This window comes from Dicentrarchus labrax, unplaced genomic scaffold (genome assembly GCF_905237075.1).
Source record: "Dicentrarchus labrax unplaced genomic scaffold, dlabrax2021, whole genome shotgun sequence".
NCBI lineage: Eukaryota > Metazoa > Chordata > Actinopteri > Moronidae > Dicentrarchus > Dicentrarchus labrax.
The window spans coordinates 26,177,042-26,192,066 of NW_026136718.1; the positions used below are offsets into that span (position 1 = coordinate 26,177,042).

General features: G+C 40.1%; 1 protein-coding gene across 2 annotated transcripts in view; it reads right to left on the minus strand.

Moving 5' to 3' along the window:
* Nucleotides 1–2,650: 2,650 nt before the first annotated feature.
* Nucleotides 2,651–15,025, minus strand: part of znf644b (zinc finger protein 644b) — a 29,470-nt gene continuing 17,095 nt past the window's right edge. Inside the window, exons 3-7 of one of the 2 annotated variants that reach the window (XM_051377663.1) lie at nt 12,241–14,943; nt 10,250–10,828; nt 8,140–8,253; nt 7,705–7,801; nt 2,651–5,447 (exon numbers count right to left, since the gene is read on the minus strand). In XM_051377663.1, coding sequence (XP_051233623.1) covers nt 5,270–5,447; nt 7,705–7,801; nt 8,140–8,253; nt 10,250–10,828; nt 12,241–14,929 — 3,657 coding nt within the window. In that variant the 5' untranslated portion in view covers nt 14,930–14,943 and the 3' untranslated portion in view covers nt 2,651–5,269. The remainder of the gene's footprint in view (nt 5,448–7,704; nt 7,802–8,139; nt 8,254–10,249; nt 10,829–12,240; nt 14,944–15,025) is intronic. The other variant, XM_051377664.1, reaches the window with a different exon arrangement.

Here is a 15,025-nt window from a genome sequence, read left to right on the forward strand (position 1 = left end):
GGCAGCGCATGATTAGGACCTGTCAGCTGCTGCAGTGAACGGAGGCAGCCATGCGTGTTGTGCAACATGACCCGCTGTTGTTAAAGCTTGTCAACATATTAACCTGAATTCCCCAGTCATTATAGACTGAACTGCCTGCATAAGAAGGGGGAAATGTACACATATGTATGCGTAATTGAAAATACATATATATAGGCTAGTATTTTCTCAAGTATTTTAACAAGGAGCATAATGTCACATAATGTCCCAATTAGGGCCTATTATACAATAAAAGCTTGAATGAAAACCAGTGTATGTATGTGTGTGTGTGTGTGTGTGTGTAAGCTGCAGGCTTGTGGAAATATATCTGTTTATTATATATTTTTATGGCCAAATGTAACAAGGTCAAACAAAGATACTGTCAGACAGGAGTTCACACTGACATAAATATTACATTTTGTTGCTAAGAGTGAATCATGAGTCATTGGATATCTGGTCATTACATGTAGACAAACAAAAATAAAGAGGTTTGACAAGAGGGGAGAGACTGTTTTGGAAGGGCCAAAAGGTTCATCTGAAGCACATTTGATCCTTGTCAAAATATATTGATTCATGTTCTTTCAAGAGACAGTTGACGTCTTCCTTAATTTCTGACTGGCCATCTGGACTGACTGATGAGGGCAGACTCTTGTTTTCTTTGTGGGTTAAGAGCTAATGTGGCAGGAAGCCTAATGAGTCTGTTCATAACTATGAAAATGATTATTTGCCATAAAACTGAGATATGATGTGAACATTGCCTGCTATGATAAATCTGCAACAGAAAAGGTCAGTGATGTCAGTGTTTTATGTATAATCCAATGCTTCACGTAGAGTACATAGCACACTGTAGGTAGGTGGTTTGCATAAGTTTGCAGGAGTGGCCGAGCAGTGCATGCAGACTGGGCCTTAGGTTTTTATGAATTTCCCCTCAGCCACAATCAGTGCAACCGAGTTTCCTTTGGTGTATCCAGAGGTGAATAATTTATGGGAGGATAAAAGCGTTTGTGGTAGAGAGCTAGACAGTCAGACAGTAGAAGGAGCCTGGCTGGGAATCCCCCCCCACCCCCTTCCCTCCAACCCCTCCACCCCACCCCAACCGAGCTCACCCCTTGCCGCACGGTGGCCTTGCACGATACCTCCTCGGACGACTGCTTGAAGTGCAAATCTGTGTTCCAACTTGTTCCTGGTGCCTGTCAGCATGTTTTCCTCTTGTCAGCAGCGATTGAGTGTGGGCTCGTGTCACCCTTGTACCACCGCTGTAACAGGATCATTGACAGGCCAGTGACACTGCCCAACCAGATAATGGAAACCTATTGATTTTTCTTTTCTTTTTTTTTTTTTTTTTTTCTCTTTCACACAGGCAGTCTGTGGCACTTCTGAACAACTGGCCAAAGGACAGGTCATGATCAATGGTCCTGATTCCTGGTTCACTGCTGCCACAGACACTGAATGGGAAGAAAACACAACACTAGCTGACAAAAAAAGTCTTTTAGTTAATGCACACCTCCTCAGGATGCAGCAACATGTATCATAAAACTGTAAACTATTCAAATGAAATAACTTCTGATCCAAATTATACTCCATTGGCTAACCAAGTATACCAAAAACACAAAGTAATTCAAGGTTTTCCAATGTTTCCCCCTATTTTAATTTGCTAAACCAATAGCAAGTGTTACTTCTGAACAAAATGCAGGTTTTTATGTGTGTACAAGGACTGGCATTTGCAGTTTCAATGGAGCAATCTCCAGAGAGGAGGCCCCTTTGATACCCATGGCAATGATAAGCATGCATTGGCTGCCTACCATTGGACCCCCATGGCAGATGGTGAGTGTGGGTCCTGCAACAACACATTTCTTTATGTCAGCCTTGTCCCTCTCTCTCTCTTCAGCCAGTGGAATAATGAAAAGCCCAATCCTGGTCATGGCTAACTCAATCTCATTATAATCTCTCCTTTTTTATTCATTCGGCCCCTTGGGATGCTGTCTGCCAGCGATGTGGCTTTCAACCTCCAGAGAGAACATCTTTTGAAACAGCCAGGAGACCTAATGAAGTCACAGAGTGGCACAATTATTTCCCAAAGAAGGAGCATTAATGTACTTCAAAATTCCCCCCGGAGAAGCATGATGACAATTGGTTTGTACAGCTTTGATCGCTGCTTTAAATACTGCCCAAGATAAACTGCAGGGTTAGCCCCCTTTGCCACTGGTAAGTAGAAAACCCAGAAGTGGCTATCAAGCGCTGGATACATCAAATACTTAGCCTGTAACGCTAAAAACTGCAGTTTAAAATAGTACATAGCCCTAAAGTTACTTTCTGTTGGGAATAATGGTGCAAAATCACACTGAAATCTGTGTTACACCAAAATAATTACAACAAATAACATTAGCCTGTGGCAGGGAATAGTCCGCCATCACATAACACACCTTTAAACAACTGGAAGGGTCAACTCCAGCTGCATAACTCAAGCTGTGCTCTGTAATCTGAACTGAAACACACTATTTTATTAAACTGAGTATTACTGTATATTCGGTTGTTCTGCCATTTACAGGGCCATCATCACTACTGCAGACAATGAAGTAAACACAGTAATAGATTACACGATAAACACAAAACAAGCTCCAGTCATCTTCCATAAAATCCACCAGAAATTCATCTTTTGCTTTTATTTTGCAGAGATCATTGTTATATCATTACTGCCGTACCATTGCTGCCACTATTCACATTTACTCTTTTCTTAATGGTTACAATGATGCTGAAGTTAGGGATCCTTAAGGCGGCCTACGGAAACACAATAACTGCAGTTTCTGTTTCCCAAATCATAAAAATATCACTTCCCGTGCAGCAGATTTTTCCCCCAAAAGACCTGACAGTCACTGGAAGTTTGGAGCAGTAAAGGTTGTGTCATTACCATGTTTAAACTGAGGTTAAGTCAGTACTGTTACATCCATGAGTGACTGAAGGTAGGTATTTATTGACATGAGAATAATAATTTAAATACTTTAATATAGAATGACTGAACATAAAGTGGAAAACACTGGGATCATACATTGGAATAATATTTTATGTTCAGTTTTCAGTGTTTTGTCCTTCCTATGTTTCCGGTTGGCTTCCAAAAAGAACAAATGGAAAAAAAATCTGAAATCAGAAATTCTGTCCCTTATCTTATCCTTTAATTATGAATTCACTGTATATCCTGAATATCCAAAGATCTTTGGCTCAACTCTTCTTTTACATGATCTCACATGATGAACACCATTCTCTTGCATATTAGGTCTTTTGTTCTTCCTAAACCTCAGTCAGCTTGCTCAATTAATCACTCCAGTCAAACCTTTTGTACAGTCCACCTCAACCGCTGTATATAATCTCAGCACAACATGCTCTGCTCAATACTGTACTGTATATCCTCTTTATGTGGTAATTCACATTGTTAATATAATTTACCACAGCGTCACTAATACATTTTACTATATGTGGCTGATTAAGAATATTTCATTAAATGTATTTAAATTTAGTGACACTTTTGTATCATGCAAGTTTATTATTAATGTCACTGATTTCTATACAAACATTTATCTACAAAACAGCTGTATTAGAATCTGACTAACACTAAGTCTAAAAACTATCAAGCCTGAGTAGGGAAGTAAGAATTATTTTATAGAAATGTTTCATAATTTAATAACTTGTAATCATCAACACTCTGAATTTTACTGTACGTTAGGGAGCGCTACATTTCTACGATTTTAAAATCTCCAGTGTAACAAGTTGAATATTTCAGGAAAAATAAATAGAAATAATTACATAAAACACCTACAATGACATTTGGTCATTAAAGCTAAATATTTCTTTGATTTTCTACCAATATAGTTGTTGGCTTTTAATGCAATGTGAAAAACTATCATGGGCCACCCTTACTGAAAGCAATATACATTCATTTTCATTCAATACTGATGCTACAGCATATATTAATGAATTTCTTTCTAATATTGAGTAGAGTGTTTTGGCAATGGGTTCAACCAGACTAGACCACATACTGCAAAGGAGGACAAACTGTAGCTGTGCTTAGGAAACATTTGCATATGATGTGCACATAGAACAAGAAAAACAAAGTAAATGTCCTGGGAAAAAGACATTGTCCTATCTTCCAGTGATAGACCATGAAAAACCAGCACTTCAAAATGATATGTGATCTTTGTATATTGCATAGCCCGTTTTCCTGTCTGTATGGAAGTAGGAAACAGTTTCTGCTACCCTGCAAAATAAGTTGTAAACAAGTTTGTAGAACAGGTTATGGACATGCAAATGTGCAGTACCAGTCTTGTGTCTTCAACAAATTAGAACAAAAAGCAACCCATTTTGGGTCCGAACCTTTGGCATTACAGAGCCGACACACTGAGAAATAATTCTAACAATATGTTGTTATGTGTAGAGAGTTTTCCGATTATGAAAAGATGTTATCACAACAATAATAAGAGCTGGATTTTAGAAATTACACTGATGGTTGAAGGTTAAGCAGTGACACAACAAGCTTTCCCAACATAATGCAACATGTCATTTTGATTAAGAGAGATGCTCTCTCTGATTCAGGCACAGAGAGGTGAAATCCTTCAAAGCACCCACACACTAATGACAGCCCTGTGTACACTGCTTAACAAGAGCACAATCTTATTTTATGTTGGCTCTAAAAGAAAGTGAGACATGAGCTCAATTGAAATACTCAACCTCATGTATTTTGCTAATATGGTAGTGGCAACACTCCTTTGAACTTTTCTCAGTTCGTACATTTCTCATACAAAGAGAAAGATATTAAGAAATGTTTATTTTTGTAATGAGAAAGTTTTCTGTTTGAGAGAGAGTTAGACTTTGAGATATGTGGATATATACATATAATGAAAACATTTCTCATCACAACAAAATGTTTTGTCACAATAACAAGGCACTTTTTTATCATGACAAACATAGTAGAACAACGTTTTTCTAACAATGGCAGTTCCGCACTGCCAGACCAGCTTATTGAAGAAACAGATCCTAGAAGTTGCATTGGCTAAGTTGATAAGGCAAAGCATAACATTAAAATAGCATATAATAAAGTATTTGCTAATATATACATTTATTAATATTATTAATATATACACTATCAAGTAGTCTGGATTAACTATTATATATGTCTATACAGGACTAATCTTAAAAGATGTTTTGATTATACATATAAAGAGTGTGCAAATTCAGGCAACTGGAAGTTCTAGATAAAACTCTACTCAAGATCTGGGTGCTCACCAGACATGCTTATTTGTATTTTGTGATGAAGACCCAAAACCTCTACCATCCCTGTCCCTGAGTGGGGCACGCTGGTGTGCAGAAGGTGCCTCTGTAAATGCTTGATCCAATCCTCTTGGACAGACAGGGGGCCCTGGAAGACTAGGTCACAGAACCTGCAGAAATAGGAGGCAAAGCTAGTCACTGTTTCCAGAGTTAATGCACAACCATCTTCATGCAGTGTGAAATGTGAGCTATTCTTTACTGTATTGTTTATTTTGATTGTGATAAGATCTCTCCACCAACCAGTTACATATTCCATATGCACACGGATTGGCCCTGGTGAGTCAGGTGAAATGTGTGTGTGTGTGTATTAAGAGATGTACAGTGTGTTTGCAGGTGGGGACTGCCTTTGCAATTTATTAGTATAACAGAGAATTCTCCTTAAGAGCTGGCTAGTCTTGGGGGCCTAGAGAAGGCAAACCTAGTGTGTTACTCTGACAAGGGTTTCATACACCACTGGCATGGCTGCCTCAATTTAACCTAAAGAGAAGTTGTTGTCCACTGACTACACTTTGTGTTAAAAGTATCCCTCCATTTTCACTATTAAGCTGTTTCAGTGGTCTCTTTCAAGAGAACTGACTACACTCTTGAAGGAGTCATCACTCTTGTGATATGTGAAAAATATCATTCAATGTGGCCCATATCTGAGGTGAATATGGAAAGAAAATCTGGGCGACAACAGACCCAATAGCTGTGTTCCTCTCAGAAGAGCAAGATGAACATGGTGGGGTTGTGCTTCTCTAAGAGGGTTCCTTCAGGCAAAAAGGAGGTTGTACCGGAGGAGGCTAGTCAGGAGAGGAGAAACCTGCCAGTTTAGAGAGGGTTCGTTTACAGAGTATCTCAGGCCTTTGGGGTGAAACCCACAACATTTTGTGTGGGAATTGGGGGGGGGACAACCAGTGTCTATTCTGCAGCCTTTTATCTGAGATAAGAACTGGACTACCTCTTAAGACTGACCAGGAAGTCCATCATTGTTCCAAGGAGGTCTCTGGGGCACTAGTCAGGTAGCAGATTGTGGAAGACCGGTCAGGTCAAGGACTAAGGCAGACCTACATGGTGCTCTGGTGACTTAAGGGCCTGCTTACAAATAAACAAGCAAGGTAAGTGCAAGCAGAGTACGAGAGCCTGGGGTATGGTTCTGCCCATACCTGGCCCGGCAAGCCTTAGAGCATGGAATTCATTATCCCTGACCCTAACCCTGGGTCTTTTCAAGTACGATCCTTGATAGGATTCAGTTTGCTCATGGTCCACCTATGACCTGTGATCCTTGTAGATCTTTGTGATCTTGGGAATACCAGGTATTGTTCTCTGTATCAGTCTCTACAAAGACAGAGTGGAATCAGGATTTAAAATTACTTAGACAACAGACTACTGTGTGCATGGTCAGAGGACCAGTGCCAGGCTCAGCTCTGTCCTGGAGAAGGTGGGATCTTTTTCAGAGAACACAGTTCTGGACCTAATTGTGGATCCCAAACTGTGCTTTGACACTTTGGAATTGTCTCTCACAATTAATTTTCTTTCTCCAATACTGTGCCTGTCACTTATGATCCCACACACAGGGCATGGTGCTGCTTCCTTTGCTCAAGAGACTATCATTTTGGACCTGGGCCCAGAAAGGACAAAACTGTTAACCATAGCAATACCGCATACCGCATGACCTCCATCTACACACGTAGTTGGGAGAATTTTTCAGGCATGGTGCATGGAACACCCAGTACATCCTTACAGCCCATGTCATCCTACAGTTCATGCAAAGGCTCTTACATTTGTGGGAATGGCAGTGGTGGTTGTGCCTGAAGGGAACTCCAAACTGGTTTGCCAATTCCTTAAGGCAATCCATCACGAGTTCCGCCCTGGTATGAAGTTGATTCTCAGGGTGCTGAAGTAGGTTCTATTTAAGCTGCTGTTGGTGGGCCTCTGGTGGCTGCAAATAGACTGCCTTATCACTGGCACTGGCTTCTGCCAAAATGGTAAGGGAGATACAGTCTCTCTCTGAAATATGTGTACATCTGCCTAAGATGTGACCCGCTTCTACCAAGCCAATGTGAACTTGCAAAAAATATGAAAGGCCCTATCTTCAGCCTTTTGGTTTGTCCGTTCTGGGCTACTGTAGAAACATCGTGATTCAGCTGGAAGGCACAAAGGCGTCTGTAGATAAAAACAGCTTGTTCTAATGTAACTAAAACACAACAATGCCTATTTTCTGGTGATTATACACTAATGAAAACATACCTTGGAATATTATATTCCATTTCTGCTTTTTCTCATCTCTTTCATTTAGGGCCTACATATGAAATATGGAACTGGATAGAGAGTGCTCTCACTTCACTCTTCACCGAGAGAATCATGGTTACATATGTAACCTTGTACCTGCAGGTGAGTGTGTATATCTCAGCATTCAAGGAGGGTAAAATCTTCTTTTTTAGCCCAGGCCTTGGTCTTGGCTTCTTCTGTTTATAATCATAGCCTAAAAAGACAGAACACTGTGCTGCTTTATCTGAGGGATTGTATTAACTCATCATTGGCAGGAGGCATGAAAAAATAAGCCCAAAGCCAAACTATTATTCACTATTGACTATTGATGTTTACTAGTCTAGTCAACATCCATTTTTCAATGAAGACGTATGTTGGGGTGACAAATTAATTCACCTAATGTCTATCAATGCAGCATTCATCTCAAATATTTCTTCTTAATTTGGTTCCATAGATTGACCTCTTGACTCCTATGCTCAAACCACAATTTTCATTTCATGGCACAGGAAACAATCATTGACAATTTGATGTTGTACATTGTCAGAAACTTACCTGGTCCTTCAAAAATGCCAATCCTCTTCCTGTGTGCATACGCTCGAAGGTGACCAGGAAGCCTAGGGAAGTCGCTGTTACACTGAGTACAAATCTTATTTGAATCACATTTCCCTGAAAGACAGAACATTGAAGAAACAAAATCAAACTCGAACAGAATAAGACAAATGGGATCAAGACATTTAGGTTGAAATTATGGGACTATATTTTCCATTTGCTTCATCTATAATGGAAAATTTGATTGGATAAATTAATTTTAATACAGCTTAGCTGATGCTTCTGTCTCAAATCAAGTTTTAGGATCCTCAGATGTGAGATACTCTAACCATTGTAGGATAGTGTTTGAGTTCATGCTGTAATTTTATTATCAAGCAAAACTGTTACTCCCAGTGTGCTCTAAAGTGTCTTCTTCCACCTGGTTTCATTCTAAGCATCTGATTTGCACTTTCCTGTTTGGAAAGTGTTACTGGTGAAGTTTAACACAATTGTGTGTCTTCAGGGGGGCTATTTTCACATACACCACCTCATGAGAGTCACAGAGGATTCATAAACTACACAAAAAAAATCACAGATCTGTTAGTCCTATAACAGAAAACTGGCAATGACACTGCTGCGCACCATTGCCTGTTAACAAATAATCAAAAGATCTTCCAAAATTAAACACAATGTGATTTTACTTTTAACAAAGTAAACACGAAGAACAATTTCCCACTGATACAAAAATGTCAACAGAAAGAATATAGGCCTAAATAGTAATGAAAATTTGTTGGACTAGTTTATGAGTTGTCTTGGACTTGAGGTGATGATACAATGTGAAATACAACTCAAGGATCAAAATGTATTATCACCCTAATGGTATACTATAGATTGTAATCTATATCAGTTTTCAGGACAGGACTCACACAGCAGAAAGCTTTAAACTACTGCAGTTGCCACTGTAACACCATAATAATGGAAAGCCCCATACCATTCAGTTTAAAATAGAACTCAAAAAAGAGACATTTGATTTTAAATCTTTACCAACATCTTTTTCAGTACCTGACTAAAAGTTTGATTTGGACAGACATTAAACAAAATTGTGTAAACAAGGATGAGGCTTCCAACTAAACATCAAGAGGATCTCATGATTTTTTAATATGAACTTCAAAAGCATTTTGGCAAAATTCAATCTACTGTATGTGTATTTTTCCCCACAAATCAAATGATTGTGAACTATTCCCACACTGTTTAACTGGCTTCTACCTTCAGTATACAGTTATCTATAAAGAGATACTGAAAATGTATTATAAAATATTGATGAAATTCAGAGGAATGTATGTTGAATGCTGAATGTTAGTGTCAAACAAAGCTAAAAATTGCTCCCACTGTTAATAAGGGGAAAATATATGTAGTTTGACTATACCTACACTTAATTTTGCAATTTTTCATGAGAGGAAGAGGATGAATGGAGATATGGAGCGGGAATGTGATATACAAACATGGTGTAATTGGTACAATAAATTGTATTCCTATGCCAAGTAGAAATGGTCACTATTACTCTACTAATAATTAAATGAAAAAAAAATGAGAGCGAGAGAAAGTGACCATAACCAAACCCAAAATAATTTAAGGCATGTGGGTCTGCAACCAATAACATGCTATAATTTGATAGCTTGTACAAATATTTTGTGAACCTCCCAAACATTATCCATTAATAACAATAAAGAAGCCAGTGCAAAATACATGTTTTTCACTTTGAATAGGAATAACATGGATGATCCAACGGAGTAATAATTTACTTTAAAGACAAAGGATGAAGGGTATTGTTTTAAAAGGCTTCTTTTGTCTTAGGGGTAGTTATGCTAAATATTCACAAATTAGGTATACTTTAAATAAATGCTGACCATTTCCCAAGTTTTAAAGAATTATTATGCTACTGTACCCACTCCTGTCAAAATCAACTTGCAAAGAAACTATCCAAAGATGGTTTAGTAATGTAAGTTACTGTATGTGTATTGTATCATCTACAGTGTTATTATTGGGCTAAAACATGCTAAACCACCCACACGATCCTTTAAGAAACTGTTCAAACATGAAGTTGTTATCTAGCCTAGTGCATGCGACTCCATACCATGTGCCCAGTTTGCTTCCACACTGGTCATCTGTGTCTCCTCCATGTAATCTTTGGTCAAATCACAGAGCTTCCTGTTTGCATAGGCTTCCTGGTCGCTTCTTGCTGTAACCTCCATACTTTCCTGTCTCATCTTGAGCAGTTCAACTAAAGTGCTTGAGGAGGCCTCGGCGTCTCTTTGAGCTTCTACCGGAAGCGTCTTGCTTTCTGAGAAGGCCTCTGCCTCCTGTTTTGGTACAAAGCTGTCCGATATGGGATGTGGACTCCTCATCTCATACTGGATTTTCACTGGGATGCCCGTGCGCATCAGGAACAGGCCATTGCTGCTGAATAACTTCTGAGAGACAAAGGATCGTGAGGGGAATTGGCCCTTGTTGAGGACCTGGAGGATATTCCGATGTTCCTTTTTGTCCTGTAGCATTTCATTTAAGATGCACAGCGGGGACTTGCTGGTACTGGTAACACTTCTACCAATTCGTTTCAGATGTCCCCTCACATGATTCGAGAGGCCGGTCTTAGTATCAAACCAACCCCAGCACAGGGGACATGTGTGCTCTCCTTGGGTTTCTGGCTTAACAGCTGTAATATCAGATACAGTTTGTCATTAAAACTGAAATGAAAAAACAAAAACACTAAGCTAATATCTGGATAGTTTTATAATGCACAAGCCTTTATATATAGCATCTGTATGACCACTGCAGCTGTGAATTTATTGTAGTTATATCAATATTTCTATCACAAAATCAAACGACAATGTGAAAACAATGTGACGATGTGAGGGGTCGCTCATAGTGATGCACCCACAGAGAATTATCACCTGAAGCTCCCCCAACTCTACAGAGCTTTATAACTATAGCAGTCTGCCCTGCAATTTAACTGTTTTGGTTCACTCTTGCTGCTTTAATAGTGTCATTTGTGGCCACAAAAGGAAGGTGTTTTGACCAAAAAAGCTCTAAAACTTGACTATATACTACCTGCTCAGCAGCAAGCAGACACAGATAGCGACTAGCTGGTGAACATACAGACAGACATTTCCCTCAGGAGTTCTTAGACATAGAAACACAGAGCTATAAGTTGTCAGATGCGTAAACTTTGCTAACAAGTTTGCCACATCACCATAAAGGTGATAATATGTCACTGTTGTGTTCATGGCTTGTTTCTGCTGCCAGAAAAGGGGCTGAATAGGTTTAACCATCATGCATTGGTAAAGATTGTGGTTATGACAAATAGTTAGGGTTAGGCAATAAAAACACTGGGTTAAGCATGGGGAAGATTGTGGTTACACTAAATAACAAGACCAAAAGTCTACAACACCCTAGCAGCTCTGTGAGGCTGAACTTTGAGCAAAATGATAATGTCAGCATGTAAACTTGCTCATAATGAGAATACTAACACACTGATAAGCAGGTAGAATGTTTACCATATTAGTTTAACCTGTTAGCATGCCAACACTGGCCAATTAGCACTTAACATGAAGTACAGCTGAGGCTGATGGGAATGTTTTTAGTTATTTTCTTTAGATATTTAGTCACAACCTAAATTCCTGTTAGGAACACAGATGTCTGTACCATATGTCATTGGAATCCATACAAACGTTATCAGGAGATTTCATTTAAAAACTGTTTAAAACCTCATGGTGGCGCTGGAGAAAAAGTCAAGGGGCTAACCAAAGTCAAAAGGATTCATCCTCTGGACACATGAATATATGTAACCAAATTCCATGGCAATCAATCTCATAGCTGTGGAGATATTTCCGTCTGGACCAAATTGAGGACCAACTGATCCATAGAGCCAAATGCAGGTCTGTGACGGCTTTGCAAACTGAATTAATTTGTGCCTGTTTGCCTATCCTCTAGTAATTTAGTATGTTTTCTTCTGTAAGTGAATACTACATCATTTAAAAACACAGTACATATCTCCTTTATTAAAAATATTTTGTGTTGAGTTGTGTGTTAAACTGCCCATGATATTAGTTGAACTAATACTCATACCTTTTCTCATTTTCCTCATGCCACAGGGGATCCTTCTGCGGATTCGTGGCTGATGGTCCCGCAGAGCCACTTGTTCTGGTGAAACCATGTGCCGGGCGTTGTAGCTCAAGCCAACACGGTGGAGGTGCCCACGCACGTGATTGGACAGACCCACTCCAGACTCAAACATGGCAGGGCAGTATGGACAGGGTTTGTGTTCTACCCCTGGTGTGGGGAAAACATCAAAGCTGTCATTTAAAGACGTACAAGGCGACTCTGGGGAATCATCACACACTGTAGTTTCGATATACTCCTCCTTGATGACAAGTTGCTCTATGTCACTACAGTCTTCATCTCCATCATCTTCATTCTCAAGTACATGAGGGCTTTGGACTTTGGCTGACAACCTCTGCCTCTTTCTGAAATACTTCCGAGCATACGGGTTCCTTTCATTTTCGCTGCTTTCCAAGAAGCTGCCTGTAGCTCCACTGGTGTCATGACTGAAGTTATTGCTGCCCTCACAGCCTTTTTCTAACTCCCTATCTGCAGACTTGAGCCTCTGGCTAAGCCTTGGTGATATATTACCATGCATATTGTCAATAGTGTTATGCAAGGGGGTTGACATTTTTCTCATTGATGGAGATTTTTGCTTTGCTTGTGCGTGTAAACTCCCGCTTGCCCGTTCGTTCTTGCTACCCTGACAGAACATCTGGTCTAATTTAAGATTTCTGGCTGATAGTAAAAAATCAGTGCTTGCAGGACAGTTTGTCTGCTTTGAGCTGCCAAAAGCCTTGCAGTCATTGTTTTCAGCGTCTTCTTCCTCACAGGTGAGATCAGTTGCCACATGTAATTTTTCGGCTGGTTGTAGGAGTAATTTTCCATGCCTGTCGACTCTCCACAAAGACGGTGAGAGCATGTTTTTGGTGCAGCCAACATGGCACCTTAACTGAGGAGAATTTACAGTTTTGTCAGTGGACTCTTGAATATAAAATTCCCCTTTTTTACTGGAACAGTGGGGGAAATGGGCCATTTGTCCAAAAGTTGACTTAGCTGACAGATTTGGTATAGACCAGGGCTGGTCAGCAACCTTTTTATAATTACCATAGTGTGATCGCTGATGCTCCAGCTCAGAATGTCTTTCGAGTACTCCTTTGTCTCTACTAGTGAAAAAACCCATTTTATGCTGAACACGGCCTGCTTCCTCTGCCTCATTAGCATGAGTCCTTTTCCTATATTGAGGCTGGTGTGTGCTGAGGTGTGCGACATGTAAGTGTGCTTCAAGTGCCTGCTGTGTCAGTGTAATGTAGTTACACTCCTCACAGAAGTAGTAGTGCTTTAGATTATCATGTGTTTTGGCGTGCTGGACACGGATTTTAGGGCAATTGCAACCGAATACACACTGAGGGCACTGCCTGTCTTCGAATTCTGTATTTTTGAGACCTTTGATTTCCTCCATAAGTTTTTCCAGCCTGTCTTGGTGAATAATGATGTGGCTCATGAGGGAGTTGCTATCACAGAACAAACGCCCACACTCCCTGCATATAAAGGGCTGTGAAACATTCTCACTGTTCACCTGATTATGCTTGCCTAAATGATACATCATATGTCTATGGAAATGTACTTTTTCCTTGAAATTAACATTGCATCTTGTGCATGAAAAGAAAACTGTATCTTGTTCAACTTGTTCTGTCTTCAACTGTTCCACTTTTGGACTAAAAGTGTCTTCATCTTCAGGGTCATTTTCCTCATTACAGCCTTCCTGCGCTGCGCTATAAATATAGTGCTCAGAGTCTGAAGCTGTGCTCCTAGAAAGATCTTTGAATGGCACAACAGAATATTTAATATCAGACTGTGTACCCAAAGAATCATCTTTGTTGGCAATGTCAACATTTTCTACATCATTACCAGTGAGGAAACAGAAAGGTCTGTGTGTGTGATTTAAGCTGTTGTTAACCTTTTCTAGAGAACCTGACATACTTTTTACATGTGTATTGTGCTTCATGTCTCTTTGGTGCATCACATTGGTCTCCAGCCTTCTGTCATTGTGCAAGGAGCGCTTTCTTGCTGAATCCCATCTGATTACTTCAGGATCATCATAATCATCTGAGGAGCTTTCTGACCATTCTACGTCCCGTCGAGATCTTGTTTTCATTGTCTGTTCTGTCAAAGGTTGGCTAATGTGCATTTGCTCTGCACTGTCGCCTGACAGTGTGGAATAGGCCAGTTTAGACTCATTCTCCTCCGAGTGAGACAGTGGCGTGTTGACACCTGGCTGTGTGGCCAGTGTTTTTACGACGGGCCCCGCTGTGTTCTTCCAAGCGTCTGATTGAAGCTCACTAGGTGGTGGTAACACCTCGGGGCTTGTGTCCTTCTCCGCTTGCCACGCGGCATCCAGGACATTGTTGGATAAAACAGTGCCTTTGTTCAGGACACAGTGTACCTCTGAGTTGGGGTGTGAACCAGGTCCATTAACAAGTGCTCCTGAAGGCAATGAATTGCCTGCATGGGGAACAGCAGGGACACTGCTGTATACAAATGGATTCGGCTGGGTTCCATTTAAAGGGTTTTCGTGTTCATCTGAGGACAGACCTGCAGCATTGTTCTTCAGGGAGAATGTGTGACTCTGTAATGGCTCCTGAGTACGACCTGGGCTGTCAGACACAGATTCCACGTCTTTGTCCTCTTGTGCATTTGGCTTCGGATCAGACATAGTAGCAATACTTTCTGAAATATAAAAGAAAATCACAAAATGATTAAGCGTACTTAATCATTTCATGTAAGCAAAGTAAAGCAAGCAATGTCTTAC